General features: G+C 39.1%; 1 protein-coding gene across 2 annotated transcripts in view; it reads right to left on the minus strand.

Moving 5' to 3' along the window:
* The window catches only part of LOC127421257 (active breakpoint cluster region-related protein), a 290,552-nt gene that overhangs the window by 227,490 nt on the left and 45,518 nt on the right, over positions 1-17,544 (minus strand). The window contains exon 1 of one of the 2 annotated variants that reach the window (XM_051664153.1): positions 9,735-9,976. The exons of the other annotated variant lie outside the window; for it this stretch is intronic. Within the exon in view, the coding sequence (XP_051520113.1) occupies positions 9,735-9,795 (61 nt within the window). The 5' untranslated portion in view covers positions 9,796-9,976. Of the gene's footprint in view, positions 1-9,734; positions 9,977-17,544 lie in introns of those variants that run through there. 2 annotated transcript variants of the gene reach the window in all.

Below are 17,544 nucleotides of genomic sequence, written 5' to 3' on the forward strand. Positions count from 1 at the left end.
GTCTGTGTAGTCTCATGTGGTCCTCTGTTTGTCCTATGTTGTTTTATGTAGCACCATGGTCCTGGAGGAACGTTGTCTCGTTTCGCTGTGTACTGTACTAACTGTATGTGGTTGAACGACAATAAAAAACCACTTGAACTTGAACTTAATGTTATTAAAATTAACCTGCTACAGTCACTCCCTATAGATGTCCCCCTCTTTTATTTCAAGCAATTTGATAGCATAGCGAAGTGCTTCATTTGGAATGGTAAACGTCCCAGTCTACATTTCAACAAATTACATAGGCTGATTGAAAAATGTGGGCTAGGCCTACCCAAGATTTTGTTTCATTATTATGTGTTCAGTCTCAGGCATTTGGCTCATTGGTCGCTTCCACCTGACAGAGCCCCTCCCTGGTTTTCTATTGAACAGGAAGTCCTTGCTCCTATTTCGCCATTGCAAAGCCTTTCTATCAAACTAACCGGAGAAGTTAAGTCACACCCCGTTATTTCATATTTACACGTGATTTGGACAAGAGTGGCCAGAGTATTTAATACGGACATTTTTTTAAATGTTGCCTCGAGCATATGGCTGAACCCCAAATTGTGTATCAATAAGTTCCCTTTTTGCTGGTCAGAGTGGATTGGAGGGGAGTTACTACACTTGGTGACCTATATGAGTGTGGAGTGTTGAGATCCTTTCAAAAGTTTGGTTCAACTTTTTGGGATTCCCAGATCTCAGTTCTATAAGTATTTACAGCTGCACCACCTGCTCTGTACTGTTTTTGGGAGTAGTTTACACCACCCCTAAAGTGGCAGTGAGGGTTAAATATTTATTCTGTATTTAATGTTTTAATCTTTGTTTAATAGATAAATCAATAAAAGTGTTAAAAAAAAAATCGCATAAAAAAACAAAAACAAAAAACTGAGGGATGAACCGAAATTATTTTCGGTGGTAACCAATGGTTAGGCTGCAGTGGGCCTTCCATCTGCAGCCTCAGCATTCTGTTCTTGGCTGACAATTGAATTGGAACCCGACATGGTCTTCTACTGTTATAGCCCATCCGCCTCAAGGTTTGATGTGTTGTGCATTCTGAGATGCTATTCTACTCACTACAATGGTACAGAGTGGTTATCTGAGTTACCGTAGACTTTCTGTCAGATCAAACCAGTCTGGCCATTCTCTGTTGACCTCTCTCATCAACAAGGTGTTTCCATCTGCAGAACTGCTGCTCACTGGATATTTTTTGCTTTTGGCACCATTCATTCTTTTTGGCACTAAATTCTAGAGACTGTTGTGTGTGATAATCCCAGGATTTTAACAGTTACAGAAATAAACAAGCCTGTCTGGCACCAACAATCATGCCCCAGTCCAAATCAGTGAGATCACATTTTTTCCCCCATTCTAAAGGTTGATGTGAAAATTAACTGAAGCTCCTATCTTGTATCTACATGATTTTATGCATTGCACTGCTGCCACATGATTGGCTGATTAGATTATCGCATGAATAAGTAGGTGTACAGGTGTACCTAATAAAGTGGTCGGTGAGTGTATATCATATTTATAATTATTTAAATATAACTGTTTAATAATTATATATTAAATTATTGTTATTTGAGGGGCTTTCTCAGCAACTACTTATATATGTGATTAATTGTGATTAATTAGATTTATTAATTGAAATATCATGTGATTAATTAGATAATTTTTTTATAAATTGACAGACCCAGTGCTACACTCCTGTCTGTATGTGTTTTAGGTTATTATGTCATAAAATATCAATATTTATTATTTGACATCAATATATTAACATTAGCCAACATATATATTAGAAGCCTAATTTGCGTGCTTTCCAATTCACTCAGTTGGGCTTCTCAGTTAGTCTGGCTTAATAGCTTTGGGAGACCACAAGAGGGTGATGTAACATTTGCTGAAGCTAGTCGCGGCATGAAAAAGGCACAAGTATCACACACAGTGGCACAGCAGATGGCAGTCCAAGGTTACGAAGGTTTTTGTACTTCAAGAATGAATTAAATAATGTTGATGAGTCTGCAGGTTAGTGTATGAAACTATGTAACTGTGGTGTAACTGTGCAAATTGAACGATTAGAAATTGCGACGTTTATTCTGCATTTTCTCTGTACGTAGCCTTGAATAGGTCTTTCATTCAAGCGGTTAAACCACAAAAAGGCATACTTCTAAATGAAAATACACTGTGTAGGCTATATGAAAGATACACATACACAATATGTCGTGTGATGGCTACAGTAAAAAATCTTTGTCCTTTGATAATGATTTGGGTCAAATTTAATGGGAAACTAAGCAATTTGAACTCCGTGGTGCTGCAGAATTTCGAGCAGCCTCCGGAGATGGCAAGCAGCAGCAGCTGTGGTGTATGCCTATGTACCCTTCATAGAAAACAATTGTTTCAAATTTTAGAATGCGCCATGCCATCCGCTAGATGCGTCTGGTGTGCAAACCCCTTTAATTTACCCTGCAGCTCACACTTTACCAAAGTTGTTTACGTTTGAAAAGACAAAGACTATTATGCAACAAGCAGCCCTATTTATATCTGAAAAAATGCCAATATATCGATAATCATCTGGAAAATCTTACGATTATCGATGCGTGAAAAAGGCATCGATCCCAAGCCTAGTTTTAGGATATGTCGTTTTTCAATTAACTACATTACTTGATGGAAAAATTATTAATGTATTGCTGTTAAATCAAAATTAAAGCTCCTTAAGATCACCTCTTAACCGTTGTTAAATTGCAGTAATGCACGGCTTCTCTTGGCTTACTGCTTTAATAGACCCCTGACCCTTGCACACCTCCCAAATCACTGTCAGGAGCCTCTTCAGTCAGGAGGATTACAGGGCTTCTAGTGCCCCTTAAACACTTGACATCTAGTTTTAGCTTTAGTACTGCATTTGTGTTCTTCACTTGCTGCTTTGCTAAATGCCACTAACACAGAATGTACACTCTCTCATAAGCTGGTTTGCAGAAGAAATGATTGTAAATGTCAATGCCCTTATGTTTCTCCTGCAGTAGGTATTTCCTCTCTCTTTCTCTCTTATGTAACAGAGCTCCTCTGATGCTCCTGTACAGTCACGTGACCACAGCTGTGCTCATTATTGCTGTAAGCTTCTGAAACAATTTATAGGACACAACTGGGATTATGACGACTCTTGCAGACGTTGAAGATGTTGATTTTATAAACAGTAATATAGATACATATACTGTAGGCACATAACTCACCCGAATGACAGCTCAATGTGGCTTGTTGAGGAGGGGTGTGCATTACTTTTCTAAGCAATCAGACATAATTGTTGCTTGGCGAATGATAAAAAAGGCAAAAACATTTCCAAAAGACAAATGAAGGGACTGAGACAGTTTGACCAGAGCTGCTAGACCTACTTCACACACACATTCACAGACTCCTACTCAATGTCTGACAAAGTTTACTGCCTCTCAACCATTCTGAACTGAGGAAACCATGACAACAGAGCAGAGAAAGAGTGTAGATGAAGAATAAAAGCAGACAGGAGATGATAACAGAGGCAGATGGAGGGATTGGTATGAGGAGGAGGAAAAGAGAGAAAAAAAGCTTTCACAGAGATGAACTGAATATAAGGCTTTAATAACCAAAATAAACCATTTACATTTCAGGGACAGACCTTAAACCTAGAGATAAACAAATTGATAAAAGGAATACATAAATATGACAAATCTACTTTGAGGCAACATGAATCCCCACTGGCATATTATGAAAACATAAAACACAATTACATTTCCCGCTGTTAATATACTCTTGCTAATATTGATATTAGCCTCTATGGAGATGTCACAGCATTTGAAATGTACATCCTTTATTAAGCAGGAAAGCCTTTTTCATTTTTAATAACACTCATCAGTAATTAAATGGCTGCACGTTTTATTTTTTTAACAAGGCCGTACATTCAGCACAGAAAATAAAAAGGTTATCAATATCTGCCAAAGCAATCCAGACACTGTTTTTGTTATGAACAAAGCTAATGTTATGTTTTTTTTAATTATTTTTTTTATGTTATTAAAATTTTTATTGATTCATAAATTAACACAAAAACATACAACAACATATATATATATTGAATCAATCACTTTAAACATTAAAACCCCACTATATCCCCTCCCCCTACCAAACTCACACCCCACCCTGACACCCCCCCCCCCCCCACGAACACCCCTGTGGTCAATAGAATATAGACACACACACAGAAAAAAAAAACACAAAACTAAAAACAACAACAAAAAATAAAATAAAATACAATAAACAAGTACAATAATAATAATAAAAAACTCTAAATTACTCCCTCCACCGTCCCTCCTCGAGATTCCCCCAAAAATGCTAAGTAATTGCCCCATTTCTTATTGTAAGAATCCCTAACTCCCATCCTTATGCTCGACCCCTCCTCGAAGGCAGCCACCCTCCCCATCTCCGCGCACCACTCCGGGAACGAGGGTGCTCCATCCGACTTCCAACTCCTCAAAATAACCTGCCTTCCAATCATCACACTGGTCAAAACCCAGTCCTTCATGTAATTATCCTCCAAATCCATGACCTCCCCATCTTCCAAAATTCAGAGTCTGCGGCAGAACAAGACCTGAGTGCCCAACACATCACACACAAAACTTTGCACATTCAGCCAAAATTCTTGGATCTTACGACACCCCCAAAAAACATGGGTGGTGTCTCCATCTTCAGAATGGCAGATGGGTGTGTCCTTAAGACCAAGCCTATACAATCTAGAGGGGGGGTCCAATAAAATCTATGTAAAATCTTAAATTGCATAAGGTGAACCCTTGCATCTCTAGATGCAGACTTTTAGAATCCTAGCCCACACTTCCTCCTCCAATAACAAATTTAAATCTTCCTCCCACAATCTTTTGAGAGAATTTAAAGCTCCATCCCCCAGACTCTGAATTAGCAGGGAGTAATACACTGATGCCTCATGACCCTTCCCAAAAGCAGTAATCACCACTCTGAGTATCTGCAGCTCTAGGGGGGTGCATGCTACTCCCAAAAACAGTGCAGAACAGGTGGCGCAGCTGTAAATACTTATAAAATTGAGATCTGGGAATCCCAAAATGTTGAATCAAATTTTCAAAAGATCTCAATACTCCACTCTCATACAGTTCACCAAGTGTATTAACCCCCCTCACAATCCAATCTGACCAACAGAAAGGGGACTTATTAATACATAGTTTAGGGTTCAGCCATATGCTCGAGTCTACGTTTAAATAAATATCAGAATTAAACACTCTGGACACTTTTGTCCATATCGAGTGCAAATGCAAAATAACGGGGTGCAACTTAACCTCTCCGGCTAGATTAATCGAAAGGCTTTGCAGTGGCGAGATAGGGGCAAGAACTTCCTTTTCAATACAAAACAAGGGAGGGGCTCTCTCAGGTGGAAGTGACCAATGAGCCAAATGTCTGAGACTGAAAGCATAATAATAAAACAAAATCTTGGGTAGGCCTAACCCACCATTGTCAGTCGGCCTATGTAACTTATTGAAATTTAACCTGGGACACTTACCATTCAAAATGAAGGACTTCGCTATGCTATCAAATTGCTTGAAATAAGAGAGGGGGACATCTATACGGAGAGACTGTAGCAGGTAGTTGAATTTTGGAATACAATTCATTTTAATAACATTAACCTTCCAAGTGTTAATGAAGCCCACCTGCCCACATCGCTCGAAAACCTTTTTATTAAGGGATTAAAATGATCTCTAACTAAATCACACAAATTTGCTGGGAATAAAATTCCCAAATACTTAATTCCCTGTTTGGGCCACTGGAAGGCACCCGGCTTGAAGGCCGTTACTGGACAGTACGCTGTCAGAGCCAAAGCTTCGGATTTAGACTAACTGACTTTGAATCCTGAGAACTTAGAAAAGGATTTAATAATTCCGTGGAGGCAAGGCATAGATCTAGTAGGGTTGGAGACGAATAATAAAATATCATCTGCGTAAAGCAGAAGTTTATGCGGTACACCTCCCGCAATCAGCCCTGGAAAATCATCCTCCTTTCTTATCGCGGCTGCTAATGGCTCCAGGGCAAGACAGAACAATAATGGGGAAAGAGGGCAGCCCTGCCGGGTGCCCCTATCCAGAGTAAAATAATCTGAAATTAGTCCATTTGTTTGTACCGCTGCTACTGGGTGTCTATAAAGTAACTTCATCCAACCAATAAATGTACTCCCGAACCCATATGTTTCCAAAATCTTAAAAAGATAATCCCATTCTACCATATCAAACGCCTTTTCAGCGTCAAGTGAGATGGCAGCGAACAGAGATTGATCATTCGCTACTGATCACATGATATTAATGAGACGCCTAATATTATCAGAAGAGCTACGGCCTCGAATAAACCCCACCTGATCTATAAGTGATGTCATAACTTTACTTAATCGATTAAAGCTAATGTTATGTTAATGATTTCTGAGGTAATTTGTTAAAGGCCTAACGGCTGACAGAGACACAGAGGCACTGAGGGGAGAAAGCTTTGCTTTGGGTTTGTGTTTTTAAAAGGGTCTCTTCACTAGTTAGGTCATCAAAAGCAGACAAAAGCTGAATTGATTTTTTACCTTTCTGAGGTAATGCCAAAAATATCTCGGTGTCCCACTGCTCTCTTTTGCGGTCTAAAATATCATCGCTGTCTCTTTCTCTCATGTACATTTACATCCTTAGTCATTCTCTCGTCATTTCACTTAAATTTATTGTGCTTTACTGCCATGACAAAAGCTATACATTTGTATTGCCAAAGCAATGCAAAATAAGTAAAATAGCAAAAGTCCAAATAGAAAAAAAACAAGCAGCACTGACAAATAAAATAAGTTAAAACGGTATGAAATGTAATAATAATAAATGAAAAAAAGTGTAACACAGCAAAACAAAAGGAAACAAAACTAAATGAAAAAAAATACAAATAAAAAGTACAGAGTAAATTTAGAAATTAACAATCATAAAAAATAAAAAATAAAAACATCTTTTGGGAAGTCTACCCCCTTTTTCTGAATAAAAAATTATACACATTACCATGCGTACCCACACACACTGTCACACATGCACAAACAAACACAAATCTCAGATAATTCAGTGTGAAATTATGAGGGGAGGGGGGTGTTTGTGTGGAATTATTCCTTTCCTGCTTAACTCCTCAATGGATTCTCCATGCTGAATGGAATAAGCTCTCCCTGACTTGCTCGCTCACTCCATTACCCCTCCATCCCCTCTAGTGTGGTCTGTCCGATTATGCCTGCCTTTCTCAATTTAACGTCCTCTGAAAGCTCTTTATGCAACTCCACCTTGTAGCCAGAGCCGATGAACGGCAAGCTAAACAACCACAACAAGTGCACGTCCTGAGTCTGGCATTACCCACAAACCCCTGCTGACTGACTGCTTCAGCCCACATTTCCACCCAGAGATAAAGAGTCCATCTGACTATCAACAGTACAGTCATCACAACATCTGAATATTTATGCTTGTACTCTGGGTCTCACTGCCAAGTGTGGTGTAATATTCAAAATGAAAATGAGTCAAATGATACAAAAATGCTACTTTACGAGGGATGTGAGAGAGAAGAGAGAGGAATAAGAGAAAGAGAGAGAAAAGCCATAGGGCCGAAAGGGAAGAGAGAGATGAGGGAAGGAAGAGAGAAAATTTAGAAAAAAGAAAGACGGAAGAGGAAATGAAGCGAGAAAATACAAAAGGGATTGGAAAGAAATGAGGAGGGAAGAGAGAGGACAGAAAGTGAGGGAAAAAGAGAGGGATCAAGGTTAGAAGAGAAGAAAAGAGAAAAAAGAGGGATCAAAGAGGGGGAATACAATGGGATGAGAATGAAATGAGATAAATGAAAGAAAAGGGGGACAAAGAGAAGAAAGAGATGAGGAAAGGAAGAGAGGGAAAGACAGGAAAGAGGAAAGAAAGGGAAATACAGAGGGATGGGAAAGTAAGGAGAGATGAGAGATGTAAAAGAGAGGAAAGAGGAAATAAAGATAGAGGGAGGGAAAAAGGAGGAAAGAGGGAAGACAAATGGATGAGAAAGAAATTAAGAAAGGAGAAAAATGAGGGACAAAAGAGAAAAGAGAGATTAGGGAAGGAAGAGAGAGTTAAAAATAGGGATGGGAATGAAATGAGAGATAAGAGGAAAGAAGGAAATAAATGGAAAAGAGGAAAAAGGGAGGGCGGAAAGAGGGGGAGATAAAAGACAGAGGGAGATTGGAGAGAAGAAAGAGGGAGAAAAGTGAGGAAATAAAGGGAAGAGGGAAGGAGAGGGAAGAGGGAGGAAAGAAGGAAATAAAAGGAAGAGGGAGTAAGGAGAGAGGGAAAATGGAGGAAAAGGTGAAAAAGGGAAGACGGAGGAAAGAGGGAGGAAATAAAGGAAAGGGGGAGGAAGAAGCAAGTAAAGAGGTAGAAAAGTGAGGAAATAAAGGGAAGAGGGAGGAGAGAGGGAAGAGGGAGAAAAGTGAGGAAATAAAGGGAAGAGGGAGAAAAAGGGAAGAGGGAGGAGAGAGGGAAGAGGGAGAAAAGTGAGGAAATAAAGCGAGGGAGAAAAAAGGGAAGAGGGACAAAAGTGAGTATGAGGAAATAAAAGAAAGAGGGAAGGAGAGGGAGAAGAGGGAGGAAAGAGAGAGAGAATAAAGGGAAGAAGAAAGGAGGAGACAGGGATGAGGGAGGAAATAAAGGGAAGAGGGATAAAAAGAGGAAATGAAGGGAAGAGTAAGGGAGTAGAGAGGGAAGAGGGAGGAAAGAGGAAATACAGGCAAGAGGAAGGAAGGCGAGAGGGAAGAGGGTGAAAAAATAAGAAATGGGGGAAGAGAGAGGAAGGCGTGAGGGAAGACTGAAAAGAGGAAAAAAGGGAGAAAGGGAGAAGGAAATAAATGGATGTGGGGAAAGAGGGAGGAAAGAGAGTTTAAATGAAGGGAAGAGGAAGGAAGGCAAGAGAAGAGGGTGAGGAAATAATGGGAAAAGGGAAGAAAGAGAGAGGGGTGAGGAAAGGAGAGAGGGTAAAAAGAGAAAAAATAAAGGGAAGAGTAAGGGAGTAGAGAGGGAAGAGGCTGAAAAGAGAGGAAATAAAGGGAAGAGTAAAGAAGCAGAGAAGGAAGAGGAGATGGAGAGAGGAAATAAAAGGGAAGAGTGAGGAAGAAGAGAGGGAAGAGGGAGGAAAGAGGAAGGAAATAAAGGGAAGAGAGTGAAGAATTAGAATACAGAGTGAGAAGAATGAGAGAGAGAAAAGAAAGGGATGACTTCTATGGTCAGCTGGACTTTTCACATGCATTAAAGTTCTTTGGCGGCATCATGTTTCAGTGATGGCATTGCATGGTAAAACCACTGTGCTTTGATATATACCATGATACTGTTTATTATCTGTTTACAGTACTCAAAAGGAACTGCTTCAAAGCATATCATGGTACTGTCATCATCGTAGTGTCCCAAAAAAACCTGTCTTACGTTGACTATCCATGTTATATTTTCTTGGTTACGTCATGATACATGTTTTTAACAGGGTTGTGACCTGACAGACTACGCAGTGCAATACAAACACATCAACAAGCCTGAGAGCATCACCCACATTAGACAGCCAGTAGATAACAATGTTAACACATGCAAACCTAAAACCACCAACTCACACACACTCTAAACCCATTAACAGAGATGACAGGAAACCGAAAATGCTGGAATGAAAGAGGAAAGACAGAAGATACATACTGCTGTAGAGAGTATCAATCCAGGAAAGCCTAGGCAGCTCGCGAGTGCTCAGGTGCTCCATCCCCCTGCCTGCTGTCTCCTCCAGCACTACGTATCTTGCAAACGCTCCCCCGCTATCCTTTCCTCACTGTCTCTCACCTTCACCCGCCTGCGCTGATCTCCTTAGTGTTTATGGATGGAGGGAGGTAAACATGGTTTGAAATACAGAGCCGCTGTGTTGGTGAGGAGAAATCCACGCCTGAGTGTGTGAGTGGGTCAGTTTGTATTGAAGCGCTCACATGTAAGACAACAAACGGGAACCACTCGCTGCCAACGGTTGCTAAGGGAAGGGAAGCACTCCTCCCCTCTCTCTCTCTCACACTAGCTCTCTCTCTCTCTCTCTCTCTCTCTCTCGCTCTCTCTCTCTCTCTCTCTCTCTCTCTCTCCCTCTCCCTCCCACTCCTATTCTCTCATTGGCTCTCTCTCTCTCTCTCTCTGTGCAACTGCCTTTTCTTCAGTCCACTGCCTCTCTCTTGTTCTCTTTCAGCCTCTCTCTCTCCTTCATTCACTCTTATGTCTAATTAGTGGTGTTTGCTAACTAAGACAAAGATCACAATTGCTCATGTTCAAGGTTAAAGATTTCAACACACCCCTTACCCTAAGTATTAAACTTTGGCATTTAACTTGTCCCATTTGTTGCAACTTACCTCGAACTGTGCCACTTGAGGATAGATGTATTTTAAGCAACTGGACTTACAATTTTCACCTGGTGAACAATAAAACGGTGGAAAATCTCATAGACTTACATTGAATGAAGGACCTGAGCCATATCTAAAGACCAGAATATCATGGACACTTGGGGGTGGACGCTTTTGACTTGGTCCAGTAAGCATGATCTTAAAAAAAAAAAAAAAAAAAAAAAAAAAACACACACACACACTGAACACCAGAGCAACCACCCAGAAGACCTTAGCAACCCACCTAGTTTTCAACAAGCAAGTACAACAAACGTACAACTTTATAAAATGCAATCATTCTAATTTTATCTCTCTATCCTCTATAAATAGCACTCTCTGACAGGTTTATCCTGTATGGATCACTGTTGACAGCACTGTCTCTTGAAAAGAAAAAGCTTAATTGTAGGAGTTTAAACAAGGAAGTGTTTGGATCACAAGACTCCTTTCATTTAACTGTATCTTCTTGTCAGACTCACTACTTTTCTCATCTCTCTGTATTTTTCTCATTTTCTCATCTCTTCTCTCTCTCCCGCTCTCTCTCTCTCTCTCTCACCAGCTTTTAGATTAGCGATGCTTTCAACAGGGTTTGTGGTAATAACCCCCTCCTCTTCAGAAAAGAGCATTTGTCTGTGTAAGGACAGGGTGATATAGCAAAAAAACAAAAAACAAAAAAAAAAACTCACTATTATATATACTGTATCTTATAGAGAATATTATCATTTACAACCTTATTGTACATTTACATTTATTCACATGGCAGACGCTTTTATCCAAAGTGACTTACAAAAGAATAATAATACATTCATCTGAAGGAGACAGTAGTGTGAAAAGTGCTGCATTACAAAGTTTCAATTGCTTCTGAATAATACTACAATAATAACGCAATATTCCTTTAACGGCACTATATTTTTAACGGCGTTAACGCACATCCTTATAGGACCCTTTTAATAAACCATGCATTGACCGTCATGAAAGCAGATGGTGGGAGACATTATGCTGAGACCTTTGCCAAACATTTTAGCAATGTAGCAAAGCAGGGGAACATTTAGAATCAAGTAATCACACAAAAAACACAGTCAGATAGTGCTCGTAACATGATTGCAGTGGCTATTTGAACACCTGCCTTGCACTGCGCACCAGAGTTTTAGTGCTGGTCAACGTGTCCAGGAATGACAAAGTTTGCCGGATAAATTGGAAAAGTCCACTCATCTCATCTCTAAGCACGCACATTTGAAGCTCTGTTCATTCAGGTATTACACTAAAATACTTCAAATTCTGCTTAGATTAAATGCAAGTATAATTAAGAGAAACGGTGTGCGTTTTAAGTGCTTTCTTTTTCTTTTACTTTTTGCGCTATATCATGCAATAATACACTGACATAGGCCTAATGATTAATGTGTCATCATACCAGAGTCTCTCCAGCGAAGTCCAAACACAAGTGGTCAAAAAAGAAGCATAATACGGCCATTTATAACGGTGATGTGTCTCGCTTGTCACTTCTGATTGAATCACCCTCAAACGGGTGCAAGCCGTTCTTTTATGTTGTTTGTTTACACGTCATCATGAATTAACTCTCCCGCTGAGTTTGAGCATGAATTTCGGGATCTACTCACCTGTTAAATCAACCAATGCGCTAAAGAAAGAGTTTTAAACTGGCACGCGAGACGGGAATAACACAGGCTGCTTTTGAACTTCGCAAACTGTAGGAAAATTCCTCTGTGGCAGTGCAGCAAATTTATTTTACATTTGTCAGACATTTCCAGCTAACGGAAACCCTGGTGCACACGGTCTCCAAGGTTCTGTCACAGTGTCTCTGCATAATAGTGTGTTTGATAGTAGGGCTGGAACGATTAGTCGATGTTATCGACAACGTCCACGGTAAACAAAATTGTCAACAAAAATTCCCGTTGTCGAATAGCGGTTTGATGTCATTTAACGTAACATGAGATCACATTAAACTCTAATGATGATGTATGAGAGCAGCACTGCAATTTGCGCCTGACTGAGGAGAGGAAGAATTACACAGCTCACAGTCCAGATGCACTCTAAACTTTCACAGCTTCAGGTGATGTAGATCGCAAAATATGAGGGAATTATAATGCAAAAAAAAAAAGTTTATTCAACCAAAATCCCAATAAAAACCAGAACATTTGGATTTCATGCAAAACGCAGGTCTTTTAACCGTAAACAAGCCTTGATACACACTAGGGAGTCTTACTTTAGAATGACGGACACTTGGCTCCATTACAATGCTCTAAATGTAAACCTTTATCAAAATAAGCTTTTTATAGCCAATACATTTACCAACAGAAGGATATATATATATATATCTGCAGCAATCAGCAAAAAACTAAAATCAGTCTACCTCTACATTAGGCAAATGAATCACAGAATCAGTTGTCTTCTGAAGAGATGTGATTAAAAAAATTCTGTCCTAATTTACCAAAAAGCTTTACTTCCACTCGGATCTCATGTGAAGATGCGAGTGCGCATACATCAAGTGCGAGGATGCGTGAACGAAATGAGTAAATGATTAGAGAATTAACATTTTTAGGAGAACTATTTTTATAGCTAGCAAAACAATCAGAAACAATATTCCATCGATCATGAATATTCAACATAATGCCCAGCCCAAGTGTGCGTGTTTACATGTTTTCAGGGGAGAGCAGGAATGCTAAACTAGACCCTAGTCTCTAGTCTAGTCCCATAGTACTTCAGGAGATGCCAGAAAACATTAATCAGTGGAGGAGAGGAGATGAGAAATGGAGAAAAACCCACAGCAGGAGGCTGGTTCAAAGACATCAAAGAGTGAAGGATGCATTTTTCTTAGGTGTGCAAAAGCTACTTCACTTATTTTTTGTAAACCAGATGAATATTGCATAGTACTAAATTATTACTGTGGGACCCAGACAAGTTTATTATTAGAATATAATACTGAATTATTATTATTTTCAGGATAAGATTTGTTAAAGATAAATTTATATATTTCTGTCCTATTTACTTCACCCTAAACTTTTTATTTTGACACTGAAATTGCAGTCGTGTTTATTTCACCTTCACCAGGAGCTTTTATTATAAAACAGAAAGTGCAATGTTTGTTTGACAGTTATTAGTTTCACATCTTGTGAACCGCTGTCAAACTCTCCTTTACTCTTCCACATTTGTAGATTTGCATAACTTTATAGCAGTTACTAATGTTTGGAATTGCACGAATGCTTTAACCTGCAGTACTTCACAATGCAGGTGAACTGCGGTAAAAACACTAGCCCATGAGCCCCACCACCCCTGCATGTGCACACAGATCATGACCATGTTTATCTGTCTTTAATTGCAGCCTTTGGCAGTTAAATAAATCACAAATGATCATATCTCCATTTTGATTTTATTTTGATTAATTATACAGCCCTGACGGATCATGAAATTAGTCTACTGATGCACTCTATGAAACTTAATGGCCAAATAAAAGGCTCATTAAAATCATCGCGATATTCACGATATTGCTGAATTTTATATCGTCAGCAAAATCATTGAGATTATATCGTGGGTATTTGATGTGTCGCCCAGCCCTAGTTAGTTGTATTGCCACTTTTCTGTTGCCACTGTTTTTAAACAAAGTTGACATACCGGCTCGTTCACGTTAATGGGCTCTCCTCTCTCATTCGGCTTAAAGCCAAAATGTTCCAACACTGCAGCTGTGTAATGCGGCTTTGAAGCCAAGTCCATTTGCACTTATTCTTCAAAACTTTGTGGCTGGAATTATGCAGTCGTCGGGAAAAACAACTATTAAAACACCTATTAGCCTCGAGTATCATGTAATCTTCACCTGTCGCTGTCTGCTCTGTGTGTTGAGGAGCTGCCTGAGCCCGGCCTCCTACACAGAGAGCAGATGAGAGAACAGAAGCAGCGCGACTGGCTAAAATGTTGGTGACATTCATTCTTATGTAAACAAACATGCATGTAAACACAATGGGCAATATCGAGGTCAGCAAAAATTATCGAGGTCATGTCCATATATCGTACGACAAGTCGATAACGTAATTATCGTGACAGGCAATGTATAGTCAGGACATTAATAATGTGAAAAATTAATATTACAATTTGAAAAAAAAAAAAAAAATACAGAACTTCTTGAACTACTTCAAAGAGTTCTCATCAAAAAAATCCTCCACGTGCAGCAATGACACAGATCCTTGGCATTCTAGCTGTCAGTTTGTCCAGATACTCAGGTGACATTTCACCCCACACTTCCTGTAGCACTTGCCATAGATGTGACTGTCTTGTCGGGCACTTCTCACGCACCTTACAGTCTAGCCGATCCTACAAAAGCTCAATGGGGTTAAGATCCATAACACTCTTTTCCAATTATCTGTTGTCCAACGTCTTTTTGTTTTTTCTGTTTCAAAAGTGTCTTTTTCTTTGCAATTCTTCCCATAAGGTGTCTTTTTCTTTGCAATTCTTCCCATAAGGCCTGCACCCCTGAGTCTTCTCTTTACTGCTGTACATGAAACTGGTGTTGAGCGGGTAGAATTCAATGAAGCTGTCAGCTGAGGACATGTGAGGCGTCTATTTCTCAAACTAGAGACTCTGATGTACTTATCCTCTTGTTTAGTTGTGCTTCTGGTCTTCCACATCTCTTTCTGTCCTTGTTAGAGCCAGTTGTCCTTTGACTTTGAAGACTGTAGTGTACACCTTTGTATGAAATCTTCAGTTTTATGGCAATTTCAAGCATTGTATAGCCTTTATTCCTCAAAACAATGATTGACTGATGAGTTTCTAGAGAAAGCTGTTTCTTTTTTGCCATTTCTGACCTAATATTGTCCTTAAGACATGCTATTGCATACTGTGGCAACTCAAAAACAAACACAAAGACAATGTTAAGCTTCATTTAATGAACCAAATAGCTTTCAACTGTGTTTGATATAATGGCAAGTGATTTTCTAGTACCAAATTATCAATTTAACATGATTACTCAAGGATAAGGTGTTGGAGTGATGGCTGCTGGAAATGGGGCCTGTCTAGATTTGATCAAAAATGACTTTTTTCAAATAGTGATGGTGCTGTTTTTTACATCAGAAATGTCCTGACTATACTTTGTGATCAGCTGAATGCCACTTTGGTGAATTAAAGTACCAATTTCCTTCTGAAACAGCAAAATCTGTACATTATTCCAAACTTTTGGCCACCAGTGAGTGAGTGAATATATATATATGAATGACACACAGACACCAATCAGCCACAACATTAAAACCACCTGCCTAATATTGTGTAGGCCAAAACAGCACCAATCTCATTCTGAAATGATATTCTTCTCACCACAATTATACAGAGCGTTATCTGAGTTACCGTAGACTTTCATGAAAATCCCAAGAGATCAGCAGTTACAGAAAAACTCAAACCAGCCCGTCTGGCACCAACAATCATCCATGTATTTCTCTAATCAGCCAATCGTGTGGCAGCAGTACAGTGCATAAAATCATTCAGATACAGGTCAGGAGCTTCAGTTAATGTTCACGTCAACCATCAGAATGGGGAATAAATGTGATCTCAGTGATTTGGACCGTGGCATGATTGTTGTATGCCGTATTTCTGTAACTGCTGATCTCCTGGGATTTTCACGAAAGTCTACAGTAACTCGGATAACAGCTCTGTACAATTGTGTTGAGAAGAATATCATCTCAGAATGCTATTCTGAGATGCAGGTCAGTACTGTTTTGGCGGCACGAGGGGGACCTACACAATATTAGGCAGGTGGTTTTAATGTTGTGGCTGATCGTGTGTATATATTACATATTTTTAATTGTGCTGTGTTCATTTTCTGTTGGTAGGGTAGGTTGTGTGTAAATGACTAAAAAACAATAAATACATATGAATGAAGCATATTTTGTCCACTCATGAGATATTGAGATTAACCGCGATTAATCATGATTTAAAAAATGTAATCGTTTGACAGCCCTTAAATATATATATATGCAGTAGAAAATGTGCAATGTGTCTTGTTTACATTCTGAATTAATGCTTATGCATTAACACGGTATACGCTGCCATAATATGTGCCGATTACACTCTATTATTGTAATTTATGATGACACTGATACTACTGCAAAGATGGGTGTATAAAAAAAAAAAGTGTTAATTACTTTGGGCAAATGTGTAATCAGCTTTCACTGCAGATGGCACATAAGTGAATGGGCACTTAAGAGAATTTGAGTAGATTTTATTCCTTTTGTAGACTAATTAAAAAATAATTATAATAAAAAAACATGATAGTCTTGGAAAATGTCTCTTAGCAAACGATCGTACAGATGTAGGTAAATTTGCACCAGCTCGCTAATAACTCTAGACGTCGGTATGTTCATGTTAGAAGTCGATCGATAGTGGATTTTGCCGATACCAGTAACTAAGGTGGTGGTTATTGTAATTGATTTTTGGAAATAATAAAAAAATTTTAGTATTTCCTTATTATGAAAGGCACAGACATCGAGGCTAAAAGAGTCCAAAAGGAATAAAAACCCAGATACAGTTTACTGTTCAACCAAAATCCCAATAATAACCAGAGAAATTAAGATTTTGTACATGAGGAATTTTTAACTATAAATAAGCAGAAAACTCACCGGGGACTCTGAAATAACAGAGACTTGACTCCGTTACAGTGCTTTGTGTGTAAGTATTTACCAGATAAAGCATTTTCTTCCCCAAAATTTCACCAGATGAGGTTTATTGATGAGGAGTACAAAAATAAAAATGAGGTGAGGGAAAAATTATATATATATATAATACATTAGATCCAAAAAGCAACTATTGGCACTGATTAATCGGTAAAACCGATGTATCGGTCTGATTTTGACTGACTGAACAACAAACAAAATTAGCTGTCGGCCTAAAAGTAGTTGGAGCTCCAGGTCACACCTACCGATGATGTGAACCAATGGTAGTAAGGTGTTTAGCAGCCGGTAAGAATTTTTCCTAAAAGTTCGCCCAGGCAAGCTGTTACGAAACACCAAAACAAACGCAAAATGTCCTCTTTTTGGCCAGATTTTGTTCTAAATGATGTCCAGGGCTCAACGCTAAGAATTTTTTTCTACTGGCCCAGTTGG

Source organism: Myxocyprinus asiaticus, chromosome 3 (genome assembly GCF_019703515.2).
Source record: "Myxocyprinus asiaticus isolate MX2 ecotype Aquarium Trade chromosome 3, UBuf_Myxa_2, whole genome shotgun sequence".
Classification (NCBI taxonomy): domain Eukaryota; kingdom Metazoa; phylum Chordata; class Actinopteri; order Cypriniformes; family Catostomidae; genus Myxocyprinus; species Myxocyprinus asiaticus.